The 16,282-nt window shown below is 34.3% G+C and overlaps 1 protein-coding gene across 1 annotated transcript; it reads right to left on the bottom strand.

The window, feature by feature from the left end:
• Nucleotides 1-1,877: 1,877 nt before the first annotated feature.
• Nucleotides 1,878-14,643, bottom strand: LOC109072367 (PHD finger protein 1-like). The gene is made up of 15 exons (XM_019088618.2): nucleotides 14,062-14,643; nucleotides 13,602-13,680; nucleotides 13,384-13,465; nucleotides 12,137-12,223; nucleotides 11,937-12,031; nucleotides 11,354-11,502; nucleotides 9,961-10,056; nucleotides 9,804-9,872; nucleotides 9,585-9,708; nucleotides 8,478-8,545; nucleotides 7,945-8,076; nucleotides 6,121-6,199; nucleotides 3,811-3,926; nucleotides 3,627-3,710; nucleotides 1,878-3,299 (listed from the first exon to the last, which is right to left on the bottom strand). Exons 2-15 carry the CDS (start codon nucleotides 13,677-13,679, stop codon nucleotides 3,041-3,043), a joined length of 1,518 nt encoding a protein of 505 aa, XP_018944163.1. The 5' UTR covers nucleotide 13,680; nucleotides 14,062-14,643; the 3' UTR covers nucleotides 1,878-3,040.
• Between the last annotated feature and the right edge of the window lie 1,639 nt (nucleotides 14,644-16,282).

Below are 16,282 nucleotides of genomic sequence, written 5' to 3'. Positions count from 1 at the left end.
CTCATTTTGTTTACCACTATAGCGTATGCTGATGACGTTTTATTCTTCAATAATAACTTCATAATAATCATTAGTGTCATCATCATCCTACAGTCTGCATACATGTCGTACCCAAGTGTATTAGATCCATGTCACAAAGTGTGATAATGATCTAACAAGACTGCTGAAATTGCACAGTCTGTAGGCTCAAAGCAGACTTGTTTCCCGCCATCTTTCATGTAGACACGCCCCCTGCAGCACCATAACTAGTTTCCCGCCGTTAAATACAAGGCTTGGTCAATCATGTGCACATTCTAATAACAACCTTTCCGAGTTTACACAACAGTATAGATATGAACAGCTCATACTACAGTAATGCAAATTTACTTCTCTCAAGATTCTCCACATAGCCATAAAGTGAGGCCTGCTGTCAAGGCAACCGGAGCCAAAATGGCTTCAACGCTGACAGAGTAAACTCTAAACTACCTCAATCCTGCTGTCTACTGTTATGCTATTTCTCAAAATAGATGACTGTCCTTATAAAACACAATACGACGCGTTTTAACTTCTCAGAAGCATTATAACAAAATTTCCTGAACTGTCATAAGAGTTCTCACCTGTTAAGTAGGTGGGCGTTCAATACTCGTACACGGCTGCCACCTGGTGGTCGCAAGGTTGAACGCAAGCACACGCACTAACCTATCTCTCTCTTTCTCTCACTCACTCACTCACTCACTCACTCACTCACTCACTCACTCACTCACACACACACTCAATCTTAAAAAAAAATAATAATAATAATGTCAAGACAAAAGGCAAATTCCACAGTTTGACTCTTTTGACCAGACATAAGAAATTGTTCTTAAAGTTTTTGTATACCTTAGTATTGCTTTGTTCTTGACAAAACAGTGCTATTCTGACATTATTTCTCCATTAAAACTGCAGAAATAGTCTAATTCATGTGGAGGTTCCTAGAGTGCTATAAGCATTATTACACACCTGCTGTCCCTCATGTGTCCAAATGAAGAAATGATGAGATGTGTGTGTGTGTGTTCATATGCTCTGTTGATATCATTTACTGGAAAAGATATTTGAAACAACATAAAAAAAAAAAGGCCTCTAAATCTGTGGTAAAGGAATTGAACAAGTGAAACTTTTATACAACATAATGATACCTTTTTATTGTTTGCTGACATTTTAGGTGTTAACCTAGAGTACATATAAACATAATCTGACAAAAAAACGTCAAAGAATACATCAAATTAAACTTGACTATAAAAAAGACTACAGTCTGCTAAATCTTGTCACCCTGACGTAAAATTAGTCCATCTATAACCTAACAAGTACGTACCATGGATTAAAAAAAACCACACACAATACATTCATTATCCTTCACTGATGAAATGAGCTTCACATAAGGACTAACAGCCTCACGCTTTTATTCAGGTAGAATGGTCTGCATGTAATCTGTAAAGGACCTGATTAATATTTTCATTTTCTGCCATCTTAAATCATATTTCTGATGCTGCACTTTAGTAAAAACAATATGTAATAAGCTATTTGAGTTACTATGGAAATCCACAAACAGTAAGAAATTATGACATAAAAGGACGAAATTTTGACATTTTAAGTCATATTTATAAGATGAAAAGTCAAAACTCTGACATACAGTACTGTAAAAATTCATTCTTAAGGAAAAGTCATAATCATAACAAAAATATTATAACATGCAAATATGACATAGAAAGTCAAAATTATGAAATAAAATAATTCACACAATTATTTCAAAGATTTAGTCATAATTTTGATTTTTTTTTTGCCAATATGTCTTTTGTCATAAAATGTTGCCAGTTTTTTGTTTTTTTTTTTTTTTTTTTTTTTACTTTTTATCTTATATATATGACTTTTATGTCCTAACTATGACTTTTGCCATAATTATGACTAGGTCATCATAATTTGTACTTTTTATGTCACATTATTACAGTATGTCATAATTATTACATCTCATAAATATGACATTTTATGTGACAATTCCAATTTGACTTTTGATTTCATAATTTTGCTATACCAAAGCACTTTTTTTCTTATGTGTCAGAAATAGGCTTCCATAAGTTAGCGACTTTAACAGGGTTCAAAGATTTTAGAACAGTCTGATATTCATTTAAATTCCTCCTTTGAACAGCATATGCTGAGAAACTATTATAATTTTTCATTATTACTTAAAAATGATCTCTTGATGTTTATAAATGGGTATTAGCTGCATTCTGGATGTTTTAAGTATGTTTGCCTCCCATCATGAAAAGTTTCTTGCCTGCTTGCTATTGAAGGAATATTCCAGGGTTGTGTAAAAGTTCAACAGCATTTGTAGCATAATGTTAATCCCTCATTTTCTTAAACATATAAATAAATACAAAGTTGCAAATATCAAGATTATTTTGAAGAATTTACAGGGTCAATTTGTAGAAAATAAATCGGTAAACTACTAACATTGTAACATTATTGGCCTCCTTCACTTCCATTTTAAGTGAAACCAACATTTTTTGGAAATGGAAATCATTTTTTTGTAATTAACAATATGCCATAATTGCGTCTATTGAGTTTAACTTGGACTAAACCTGGAATAGTTCTTTAATGACTATTTTCAGAGAAGCACTCATTTCCCTGTCATAAAAATATTACAATTATTGATGTGACCGCATGATGAAGCTTTCCTGAAATTTCTGACTGCTATGTGTACATAAACAACAAGTGATGGTGATGAATAGCTTATACAATACAAAACATGATAATAAAGTTCAAGGCATTCTAAAGGCGTTTTCTAACAGTATTCAAAATATAGGAGACACTGTAAAAGAAGGTGTAAGAGATTTAACAGTATAATCTCAGAGTGAAGCTGCTGTGTAGCTCAACCTGGATTTGCTCAATGTAGTTTTCTTCTCCCGACCACAGAACACCCACCTGCTCATTGATGCTTTCACACCTCTGCTCGTAACCATGCAAACCCTAATGATGCATCTTGAGGTCTCTAGCCCTTTCCTCTTTCTCTGTCGCACACAGGTTCTCAGTACACGCTCACATTTCCCCATTCTACTAGGTACTGGACTTTTCCTTCCGCCGTTATGCGCCTGGCCAAGATCCTGACGGAGTCGCTCCCCCCCCACCCCATCGGCGTGTGCCCCCCCATGCCGACTGTACTTGGGTAGGGTGGCACGTCATGCAGGAAGAGAGACGGGCAACTTTCATAGCGCTGTCCGGTTGGGTGAGCCGAGGACAGAGAGAATGGAAGGCAGGGGGCTGGAAGTCGACAAGGGTCCTCTGCACTGAAGACAACAAATTAGACATGCAAAAAGAACTCAATCTGAAGGAACAGTTCACCCGAATTCAGAATTATTAACTATGCATCCTAATGCAGTTCATACACTGCAAATGAAAGTACCATAGAAGAAGTCCATAAGTCTTGAACACTATATTCTGAGACTAAAGCCATATGACAACTTTGTGTGAGAAACAAATCAAAAATGAAGGCAATATTTACTGATAATCTTCACAAATTTTCTGTTCTGAAATATTCGCATTTGCATTCAAATTTAGATTTTTCATTTTCAGCATTAAATAGATGCATTTCAATGCATTCTTTATTCACAGACCTGTAATGATGCAGAGTTCTAGACAGGTCCTGAGATCCGTTGTATGAAGGGTGATATAGCGCATACATTCTCTTGGGGGGTGAACTGTAATACATAAAGATTATTTTGAAATAAATGAAATGCAATTAAGGTTCATGGTTTGAATTTCATTGCAGTTCAAAGTTGATTTTAACAGGCTACAGACCCCAAATTTATCTCTTCCTCTTGTTTTCTAGGGTCATATAGGCTTGTTCCATCGACATAACCGTGGCAACATGGCACCAGGTCAATAGCATTTGTTGCAACTCCTGGTGGACAAGTCTAAAAAGACATGATCAACAGTTATATTAATAAAAATATAAGCTTAAAGGGCATAACCACCAGGACATTCTTTAAAAAAAAAAAAAATCACTTTTTGTATATGGAAGAAATAAAGTCACATTAGGGTTATTAAAAGATGATAGCACTATCATTTTTCAACATATAGTACTAGAAAAAAGTAAAAGAAAAAAAAGAAAAGAAAATCAAATCAGACCCAAAGGTTCATTCTCACTTCAATAAAACTAAGTCTGTAAATGTCATTAATGCAGAAATGCATTTATTCATGCCGCCTGTATGCCTGTGGCCTCTTGAAAATTATTAAAAAATTGAGACACCTCCCCAACAGAACAGTTTCTTGTTCATAAGTGTTGAAAAGCACAAAGGAAAATTAGACTTTCAAATGATTTTAGGTGATTTCTGCCCATAGTCTTGGATTCATGGCTGTGTAATACAGCACACAGTGGGAGAGAAGCAGTGGTGCCGTGTGTGACAGCAGTGTAAGGAATCACTCCGCTACACACACACTGAATCTAAATGACGGCATTATTCTGAGGCACATATCTCTACTACAAAAGTCAATTGACAATAGCAGTTTGACACAGCAGCTCAAATCTAGAGACAGCAGTTCCCTACCACTTGCAAATTATGGTAATGAACGATCACATTAATTGCGAAAGGTTGGGCTAGTTAATTTTGGCAGGTAGCCCCTACTGGTAAATGTCATAACTACAGCAATTTGCATGCAAAAAACAAACAAACAAAAACAAAACAAAAAAATCTCTTTTGAGAAGAGAACCATTATAAATAGCTGTGTAGCAATGTATAAAAAAGGAAAAATGTGCTTACCACACTAAAGGAAACGGCAGTCAATAAAATAAGATTAAATTAAAAGAGCAATTGCAAACCAATAAAACAAATGTAAAATGTTGTATTTAAGATGGAGGAGGAAAACAAAAACACAACAAATCAATATAAAATAAAATAAAGAAGTAATTGCAAAACAATAACACAAATGAAAATTGTACTTAAAATGCATGAGGAAAACCTGTGCAGTGCTAAACATTTATTCATTTGTGCAGACGCTTTTATCCAAAGTGACTTACAGTTGAGGAAGTCACAAAACAAAACACAACAAAATAAAATAAAATATTTGTTTTCTTCCTCTCTTTTTTACAAGTCTCTAAGAGCATAAGCTGTTTCTCTCTCTCTCTCTCTCTCTCTTCTCTCCCTCTGCTCCCTGAAACAATCAATTTGATTTTTTTTTTTTAAGGTGGATCCTCATTGCATTATGTATATTATTCATATGTTTATTCATATGTTTGTCCTTGTTTTTGGTGCATATGTTTGTTCCGTTTTTTTTTTTTCCTCATTATTTTCTGTCTCATGTCTTATTTCATTAGTTTCACAGTAAAAAAGGAAAAGCATAATAAAATAAAATAAAATGAATACTATGACTCAAGACATGATAAAAACACATAAAAAATGTAAAATATTTCCACATTTACTGGTGGGACAGGAAAAGTTGTTTGCGTACTTACAGCACAAGTATATGTTGTATATATATATATATATATATATATATATGGTGTAGGCATTATTAATGTTGACAGGCTTTTCTGGTGCTGTGACCCTTAATATCCAGAAGCTATATTGATGCTGAACCTTTGACGTGCCACTTGGACTTTAATTTTTTAAATTAGCGCTGGTAATAAATTTACATTTTCAACTGGTTTAATACAAGTTTATTTCAAGATAAATTTAGATTTTTTTTTTTTTTTTTTTCTTTTTTTTTTTAAAAAGGATACTTGGAGACTCCAAAAGGACACCAAAGAACTTTAAATAAAATGGATACATTTGTGCACAGCTTGTGCTTTAGTCATTTTAATTATTTCATTAAATTATTTTAATGTGTTAAGGATTTTTTCACATGCCTTAATGTGTTAATGTCTACAGCCCTATTTTTTTATATAGCAAACCCTTCTCTAAATGGGTGCATGCAATCGTTGACTTGCAAGGGTAGACAGGCCTTGTTGTCTCAGTGTAGCATGTTGCAAAAAATAAGTCAAATGAATAAGAGGCGAAAAACAAACCCAAAAGGTGACGCTAGGTGTCTGTGATGAATGAGAGAATCTCATTACTGATGCAGAGGGGGCTTGGTCTTTTGATTGCTGCTGTTGAAGGCAGACACACTGACCTGTGTCTCAGTGACCCGGCGCTTTGATTTACGGGCCTCCGGACCCACCGCTCTCCGCTGGTAGGGCAGTGACATGGGACTGGAGAGAAGACAACAATTCAACATCAAATCCAATTAAATTTATTTGATTTTTAAAATAATAATGTTAATACATTTACAATACATAAAAGGACAAAAAAGCAAATGCAAAACAAAAACACAAATTGCATTTGAAATTAGATGGATGAGAATTTTTTTTTCATGATTTTTATGTAACTGCATCTTGTTGAAGTATAGCATTATTAATGCTTTTCTGGTGTCGTTACCCTTTAAATCAAAAGGCCACTATATATATATATATATATATATATATATATATACAGTACAGGTCAAAAGTTTGGAAACATTTATTAAATATTTTTAATGTTTTTGAAAGAAGTTTCTTCTGCTCATCAAGCCTGCATTTATTTGATCAAAAATACAGAAAAAAAATGTAATATTGTATTAGGGGTGTGACGAGACACTTATCCCACGAGATGAGACGAGACTGACTTCACGAGAACGAGACGAGATTTTTAGACTTTTTTAATTAAATACTCAATGGTGAAATATATAGGGAAAAATTGTCTTTTATTCAACTGAAATACACAAAATGCAAAATGCAAAAAAAAAATGTAGGTGCATTTTGAAATCAAATTGTACTTTATGGAATAAAATATCTATTTTAATAAATTTTATGCAGGTATAAACAACATGTAAACACTGTAAAAGGTTTTGCCACAAACTCAACTGACAGGCAAGTATTGCACAAAAATTCTATAGTATACATAAAAATAAATAAACAACACAAATAATATCCCTTTAAAGTATTAGTCAGTCAAGTTTATTATTTAGTAAACTGATTTCCACTTTAATAAAAAAAAAAAAAAGTATTTTTTTTTTTCCATTTAATTTTTCTCAACTCCTTTTTAATAGTATATACATTTTCACATTAATTTATTAAAAGTTTAACAAAAATTACATGTTAAGGGCCCTATGAAACGTTTTATTTTTTCTCACCATATTATTTATGTTTTTTATTGTTACCAAATTATGTGTTTTATCATGTCTAACTATTTGAATGCATAAAATAACTTAATTTATTCATTCTATTTTTTCTTAAAGTAGCCTTGTTGTGTGATTATTCCTATAAAATAATGTTTGTTTCATTTTAGTAGTAGTAGTAGTAGTAGTAGGCTGTGTACATTCTATTGTCGTTATTTCAAACCATACTTTTATTTTGACGGGTTGCCGTGAATACCTTTACAGTTCTGTGTTTGTGATATGACGCTAGTTTTACTTAAATCAAACCGTAAAATGCTCATGAAGTGGAGATGTTGTTCATTTGTTTATGTCTTCATTAAGTGAGACGGCAGATGCTGAAATCACTGCGACCGCCACGCGTGCTTCCGTGTGTGAAAAATAATTTTCTTATTTCTTTTTTTTCCTAATATTTCTTTGAAGTTACTTCTGCCCTGTGTGAAGTAAACATTAAATAAATCATGTCCATATTTCCTGGAACAATGTTTTTATTCATATTATTTTTTTTAATAAGTCTTCATAATCTTTTAGCTAAAATCTAAAACTTTTTGTTTTTTGCTTATGTCATAAATCCCTCTTCCCATTTTATCAACAACTGTTCATTTTTGTACTGTATGTGACGTCCACTTTTCATGATCCAATAAAATCTCAATAATTCCCTTTTTACTGTTTTATTCAGAAATACATCAATTAAACAATTAAAATAGTTTGCAAACTGAATTTAATGTTGATATCAAAAGATCTTGGTGTGCTCCTGTCCCTGACCTTCTCCTGTGGGTGATGTTGATTGGCTGTTCGGCGATGAAAGGTGATTGGTCTGATGACAAAGGGGGAGGAGCCCGAACTTGAAGACCAAAGAGACACTTCTTCTTCTTAATTTCCTTCCCCGAAACAAACCTATACAACAGATCAAATCAGATCGGATTGGTATTCAGCTGCTGTTCTTCAGAGCCCGCTGACAGGTTTTTATTTGTTCCTGGGCGTCTCTCAACACTTGCCAACTAAAACATCCGATTCAGTTATTTAAGTGCTAGCCTACGAGCGGCATCAACCACAAACCTTGACAGAAAGAAAATGGAAATGGACTTTAAATTATTTATTTTGAAAGACAGACCCACCTTCAGCTATCAAAATACTATTTGCAGAGAGTGAAATCACACACGCAGAGTCACTTAGGATGTAAAGCAATTACAGTTTTGGTTTTGCAGATATTATTGCAAATATGTGATATATCCCTATGGGCTGCCACATGGAAATCAAGCAGAATGGCAGTTTTCAGAGCATAATCCATGTCTCACCTGTCTTTGTGGGAATTTAAAGCATTGAGCAGGTTTTGGCAACGGTCTTGCCTCGGTGTGTCTGACAGCTGAGAGACCAAAATATAGAGTCGAATGAAAGGCAGCGTGTAACATGCATTTAAAAGTTAAGAGCACAGATTGACCACAAACTGCAAGAGAGAGTATTCAAAACTACACTCAGGAATACATTCAAGTCAACACGAAATCAAAAGTGACCCTATTTACTTCCTTTAAACCTTATGAAACAGCTCTGAGGGTGTAGTTTTCTTTCCTGTGTTAAAGTATTTCTTATTGAAAAGACAGGAACATATTGAAGTGCTTAATATTAGTCAATATCGTGATTTGCTTCTTACTATGGTTACAAAAAGGTGAATTATTTCTGTCCAATAAAATAAATAAAGTAAATATCATTTATATTTTGAATGAGTTTTTTGTTATATTTTGAGTTTTCATCATCATGAACTTACAAAAGTTTTTAGTCATTTTGTTGTAATGTTGTCCGTGTTTTCATGTTTGGTATTTTTTAATATTTAGATTTAGTTTAAATTTATTTTTATTCCAGTTTCACAAATTGTAGTACTTCATTTTTATTAGTTTTTTAAGTTTATATTTTCCATCTAATATTAATATTTTATTTTATGTCAGCTTTATTTCAGTGAAAGAAATATATATACAGTATATATATATATATATATATATATATATATATATATATATACTCTAAACACATACATACATACATAGAAATATATGTATAGAATTTTATCATTTGATAACTTTTTTAAGTAATTTTATATAATTCATAATTTTTTTAAGTTTTACTTGACAGTATCAATACTAATATTATACATGTACTAATAATATATATATATATATATATATACAGTATATATACACAAACACACACACACACACACACACACACACACACAAACACACACACACACACACACTCACACACACACACACACACATCCATTTTCTGGTAGATATTCTGTTTCATTCATAAATATGCCAGATAACAAAAGTAAAATGGGTTGCATTTGGTGTTTCATGTTGACTTTAAATTGAGCTGTGCCTGTGCTATTGACTAGTATATTTTCCTACCGTGCCAAGAAGCAACGATTCCCAATTTTCATTTGCAAAAGACATGATTTCATGATCAAAATCAAAATACTTCCTCTTGCAGCACAGGGAGAGATGATACAGCACCAAATGGGCCAAATCTACCCTGCAATCCAACAGAATGAGGATCATCAGAAACAACATTCAGCTCTTCAGATCAGTTCTGCAGTCCGGAAAACAGAACAGAAGCAACGCTCTTACCAGGTCATTGGAAGCCTCTGGACGGTCTCTGGACCATTTGTGCACACTGAGCACTGGAACTGATAAAAACTGAAAGGTGAAGAGGAGACACAGATGAAAAGGTTTAGACAGAATTAGCTTAGCAACAGCATGTGCTTAACAACGGCATCGGCCTCACCGGTCTCCATAGAGAAGAGGTTTGGTCAGGCACTGAGTGCAAGCTTCATGAAACCACTGCCCACAACTCCCACACTGCAACATCTTCAGATTCCACCTGAAGAAAACAACATGCCTCAATTTAGACACATCACTCTGAACTAAAATGAAGGCATAATTGTTACAACTGTTAGTTGGGCAATTCCTTTTTAAAGAATCTACTAAATACATTTCCTGCATATACAGTACAGTGCACCCAGAAAATACTTAGACACCTAAAACACACTTCAAATGTCAATTAACTAAAACTAAAACTGAACCATTGATTAAAAAATAAAATAACTTGTATTAAAAAACTATAACTAAATAAAACTATATCTGAAATAAAAATGATTAAAGAACTATCTAGACATATTAAAACATACACACACACACACACAGAAATAAGAGTGACAAAACATTCAACAAAATGATAAAAATTTTATATGAAATTAAAATGGAGAATATAATAATAAAATAAAATGTAAAATATTAAAATAAAAATGAGTTCAAAATATTAAAGGAATAGTTGACCTTAAAATTAAAATTTGCTTAAAATTTACTCACCCTGAGGCCATCATAGAGGAGTTTGGAGAAATTTAGCATTATATGACTTGCAATGGATCCTCTGCAGTGAATGGGTGCCGTCAGAATGAGAGTCCAAACAGCTGATAAAAACAACACTATAATCCACACCACTCCAATCCATCAATTAATGTCTTGTGAAGTGAAAAGAAGGTGTTTAAGGTCATTTAGGTGTATTAACTTTAAACTGTTACTTCTGACTAAAATACCAGTCCATAATCCATTATAACGCTTTCTCCAGTGAAAAAGGCTCCTGTTGTTCTCTCACATCAAAATCCACCGACATGTTTGTTTAGAACTGTTTTGGACTGTTTATGCTTGTAAATGTGTATATCTGTGCTTGATTTGCCATATTTCTTTCCTTATTCAGACCAGAAGTCTTTTTCACTGGAGAAAGCAATATTATGGAGAGGGGACTGATATTTTTGCCAAAAATAAATGGTTTAAAGTTAAAAACTTCTTAATGATGATTTGAAGCTTTTCACTTCACAAAACATTAATTGATGGACTGGAGTGGTGTGGATTACTTGTGGATTATTGTGATGTTTTTATCAGCTGTTTGGACTCTCATTCTGACGGCACCCATTCACTGCAGAGGATCCATTGCTGAGCAAGTGATGCAGTGCTAAATTTCTCCAAATCTGTTCTGATGAAGAAACAAACTATAACTTAAACTAAATGTTGCATATTGCATAATGTTTCACACACTACTTTTCCAAATAGTAGACCAAATCAGCATTCCATTCTAAACATCATCATAGTAATGTGAGAATGATATAAATTGGACTCACTCTCCTGGTCCAGCACAATAGCAGTAACACTGCTGCTGGTTGGTCAAGTGCTGCAGGTCCCAGTCTAAAGATGACAGCTGATAGGGCAGCCGCACTTTCATGATCTGCATGAGCCGTGCGAAACGTCCTCTTTTTAACGCTCCCCCTCTCTAGGACAGAACACAGCTCGTCATTCCAATGTACCTCACCTCTCTGTGACACGTGATCTCCTGTCACGTAAGCATATTTAACAGCGATTTCATCTGAAGATTAAATTTGAAGAAGACACGCTGAAGGAAGTCATTAATATTTCCTGCTGGGGGGTTGGTGAATATGATTTTATCTTCAAATCAGCATGTAAGGCCTGTGAAACGAGCGCGCTGACAGACGGATTAAAGCACAGGCCCATTTAACGCAGCTCTACCAGCGCCATCACCTGCAGAGTGCTGCAATGTAATAAATACGCAGTCAAGTGCAGGAAGCCATGGATACCCTTTACATCTCAGAGCAAGATTAAAGCTTGTGTGTGATTAAAAATTGACCTTGAACGACAACGTTGTCCATGTTTCTAAATATTTATTTCAGGGTTTAGGTGAGGTACAACCTTTGTTGCGACTGCGAAGACACATTGGCGACATATCCAGCTGTTGGGGTCAACTTCAGGATCAATGGGCGGCGTGTGGCACTCTGGATGATAACCTGGGGAACAATGCATCAAGAAAAAAATGCAATGCAAGTAACACATTATCTGATACACAAAGACTAAAATAACTGTAAGACAAACATTTTCATTTGTCATATTACCATGGCGACACTTGAGGCAGTTTACGAGAGGTTCTTTAAGAGGTGGAGCATCACAGATACAGCACACCTCCTCTCCACCTGAAGAGACTGACCACAAGAAACAAAAAACTGAATCATTTACTGTACAGACAACAACTAGATGTTTCATTATCTAGTATACTGTACGTCAACATTTTATTTTGGTATTTACTTTAGAATAATAATTAACAAAAAATAAATAAATAAATAAATACATTCATGTAATACATAGTTTCTCATTATCATCTAATGAAAAAAAAAATACAATTTTAATGTAAAAGTGATGTGTGCCCTTTTTTAGATGTTAAAAAAGCATCCCAACCAGCCTGAGACACTCAAGTTGGCTCAACCAATAATGTGAGTTTGGGGTGGAACCCTGTTTGATCAACCAATGGGAGCGTGGCATTAAGAAAACCTGCTTAAAAACAGTTTTTTTTTTTTTATTTATTCTTACAATTCCATTTGCAGACATAAGTGACACAATGGACACAAACAAATATTTTTCAGAATACATTTATAGTGGCAATGTAGTAAATAACTAACTTCAATAAATAACTTCAGTTTTTATTAATATTTTGTAAATTGTTCCTAATTCTTTAGGGCATAATTCTGGTGTTAATTCTAAGGTTTCTAGAGTTTAATATAATAAAACCTGTCTAGAACATGTCTGGGTCATATGTAACCCCAAACAAAAAGAAAAATGTAAGAAATTACGTTTAAAAGAATTATTAAAAAATAAGCTTTTTAATTATTTTTATAGCACATTTTGCCTCCAAAATCTCATTACTGTAATCCAAAAAATCTCATTCTCATTACTATAATGCAAAATAAACAAGTAATTATAAATTCAATTATATTTATGTATATATATATCAGTATTGAAATGATAGTATTTGTTCATCATGGCAGTGTTTGTTGTTATCTTTAATTTAAGTTGATTTAAATAAATTTCATATTTTTCGTATTTCATATTTTTTAAACATATTTTTGAAAATAAAGTAAAAAGTAACGAGTAATGAGAATCACCATTGAGAAATCTGAGAAAATTACACTCTTTCTCTCTCTCTCTCTCTCTCTCTCTCTATATATATATATATACATACACACACACACATACATGTATAACAATAGTCCTAAAAATAGGCTTCATTTTCTTAATGCAAATTATAAAATTATTTTGGATGTATTCACTTACTTTTTGAGTTTGAATCTAAAGTTTCTTCACTTACATGAGTGGATGTCTTTCCTGAGGACCCAGAATTCAGAGTTATCCTCAAATCTAACCAAACAGCACTGCTTGATGCTGTCCACCTGCCAAATAAACCATTAAGTCATACATCACAAACACACAACATCAGGTCACATAGTTTCAAACTTGCTCTTTCTGTCTCTCTGCTAGTGTCCTTATCTCTCTTCCAAACTAACTTAGGCAAACAGCAAAACTTACTCTTTTGACATTGCCAAGGTACAGAAGTCCATCGCTCCACCTGGCTAAAACATCCTCTCCTTCACTAACTCCCCCCATCCTGAAGAGCGCGGAAAGAGAAGTCCAATAAAAGATCCAGGGGAATTAAAATGTGTTTCCACACCAGTAGCAAACAGCAGCAACCTAAAGGGTTAAACTCTGTGCATAGCGACAGTATACAGTACAGTAGGATAAATGATGAAGAGTCAATGCACATTGCAGTGACACACATGATCAAAAACACTGGCTGCCTTATGCAACGGACCATGTTATATGTAGATGACACAATGCATTGAAGAGCGCGCAGTTGATTGCATGCAAAACGCATGGCCAGATGTGCCCTAATCAATGCACCTAACTCACAAGAGCTGACACACATGATGGCACGCGCATGCACATATCAATTAACACGCATGACAGATCATACGTGGACGGGATGTACCTGTGTTAAGTGTTCTGCTCTGCTGGGGTCACAGAGACGGGGATGAGATGTCAGTCTCACATGAAATGCCTGATGCCCGGTGTTGTTCTGCGTCTCAATCACTGTCCCGAATAATCGGCGCGTTTGGAGAGTCGCGACGGATCAAACGCGCGTCACTCAAGCCGTCAGTGCGCAACCGTCTGTCCGTCCGTCTCTCTCACTGTCTGTCTTCTGCTTCATGTTCCCAACCTCCCTGTGTCTCTTTCTCTCGGTTGTTGCTATCATGCGTGTTAGTCAGGGAAGCGGCGTGAGAATCAGCCCGAGAGAGACGCCATCATCATCTCTGCCTCGCTCTCCTTCGACTTGTTGTGACGCAGACATAAAACACAGGGAGATGGAGAGGGAGGGAGATCCGGAGAACACCTTCACATCTGTACGACTGACCGACATCCCACTGGATTGAATGCCGGCACGACCACCTGCGCCCGACCCCACAGGCGCTCGGCCGGTGCCGCGCACTCACGGCGGCTCATTAAGGAAAGTTGGGGGATGTAATTAGTCCAGCAGAGCCGCGCCGTGGACTTTTTGGAGAAAGTTTGGAAATGCCCTTGGGTGCCGGCAAAAAGCTGGCAATGCTGTTACGCGCCGTATTCCGCGAGCCGCTGTATTAAGCGGTAAAAAATGGTTTTATTTTGTTATGTTTGAACCTTCGGAAGAAAAAACACAATGTTAACCGGTATGAGGGTAGATCATCATAAATCAACGTAGTGAGGGCAAATAGTAATACAAATACAAGAAAAAAAAACACTTATTTTACACTATATATTTATTTACAATTAATTTTTGTAGGATGAAATGCCTTGCAATAATATTATGTATTTTTTAAACGAATAAAATTATGTATTTGTTGAAACATATGAACATGAAAAACACTTAATTGTGCACAATATCAACAAAATATAACAATATATAATACTATATATATATATTATGATTATAATTAGTTATATTTTTTGTAGTATTTTACATAAATAAAGATATAATAATATAAATGATAAATTATTATAAATATAGTAAGTATTATATAATTGCAAATTATATATTATATTATTGTATCTTTATAGAACACACACACACACACACACACACATATATATATATATATATATGTGTGTGTGTGTTTGTGTGTGTGTGTGTGTGTGTGTGTGTGTGTGTGTGTGTGTGTGTGTGTGTGTGTAATAAGTCGGGGTGTCTCCAGCTATTTTTTATATAAATTATTATTATTATTATTATTATTATTATCATCATCATCATAGGTAAATTATACGAGAACATTTTTGACTTTCATTTTTATACTGCTGAAGACAAAATTGTTAACCAAAAGGTAATATAATCTTATTTCAAAACGAACCAAATTCATGATATATCAAACACATCGTAATGACAATAGTGCAGAAATGTTCAAAATGGCCTCTGGTGTGTCTTTTGTAAAGCAGTTTTTGGATAGTCCAGCAGAGGGCGCAAAACACAAAGATGCAATGTGCAACTAGAGACTGGCTTTATTCCTTTGCAAAATTATAACTCAACAAAGGCTGCATTTTAGATTCTTTCTAATATAGTGATTCTTCACACAAACTTGAAAGTGTTATGGGCAACACACATTTTATATAATATGTTTCCAAGCCATTTAAAGAGCAAACCGCTTGACAAGGGTTATAAATTATTCATAAGCACCCAACCACTAGTTTAATTAGTCCACTCCAATGAATTGAATGCATAGCTTGCATTACTTTTATGCTTTTATTAACCATAACAACCTTTTAATGAACACAGAATTCTCCCTCAGACATATTATTCCAGCTAATAGAGACGTAGAGCCCTTGCATAATAACACATATAGCTTCTAATTTCATAACAGATGGAAAGTGTCCTGACAAACAAAGGGTCACAATATGGCTTCTTGTGCATATACTGTAGCTTTGTTTTAAAATGGAAAATTATGAGTCTATACATACAAACATAATACCTTTTGTAATTGTCAGACATTTATTGTTTGGATAAACAAAACATTCACTTGCTTAAACCTAATTCTAGTTTTTCCAAACCCCCTTGGGTTGCCAATTTATGCCATATGTGGTGTGCTATGATTGGTAATAAATGATAATAGATCATTGTATGATAATTATTTAGTGACTAAAGCAATTTATTGTTTTCCATGGCACAGTAAGCATGCAATTTTTTG

The sequence above is a fragment of the Cyprinus carpio genome, chromosome A16 (genome assembly GCF_018340385.1).
Source record: "Cyprinus carpio isolate SPL01 chromosome A16, ASM1834038v1, whole genome shotgun sequence".
NCBI classification, from domain to species: domain Eukaryota; kingdom Metazoa; phylum Chordata; class Actinopteri; order Cypriniformes; family Cyprinidae; genus Cyprinus; species Cyprinus carpio.
The sequence above is the reverse complement of the archived record's forward strand: the minus strand, read 5'-3'. Positions and strand labels throughout refer to the sequence as shown.

What these genes read in the sequence shown, in the direction of transcription:
- LOC109072367 (XM_019088618.2), bottom strand. Translation starts at nt 13,679, where the DNA reads ATGGGGGGAGTTAGTGAAGGAGAGGATGTTTTAGCCAGGTGGAGCGAT. An exon ending in CAGGAAAGACATCCACTCAT is followed by an intron (nt 12,224 to 13,383) that starts GTAAGTGAAGAA and finishes TCTTGTGGTCAG; the next exon opens with TCTCTTCAGGTGGAGAGGAG. An exon ending in TCTTCGCAGTCGCAACAAAG is followed by an intron (nt 11,503 to 11,936) that starts GTTGTACCTCAC and finishes GTTCTGTCCTAG; the next exon opens with AGAGGGGGAGCGTTAAAAAG.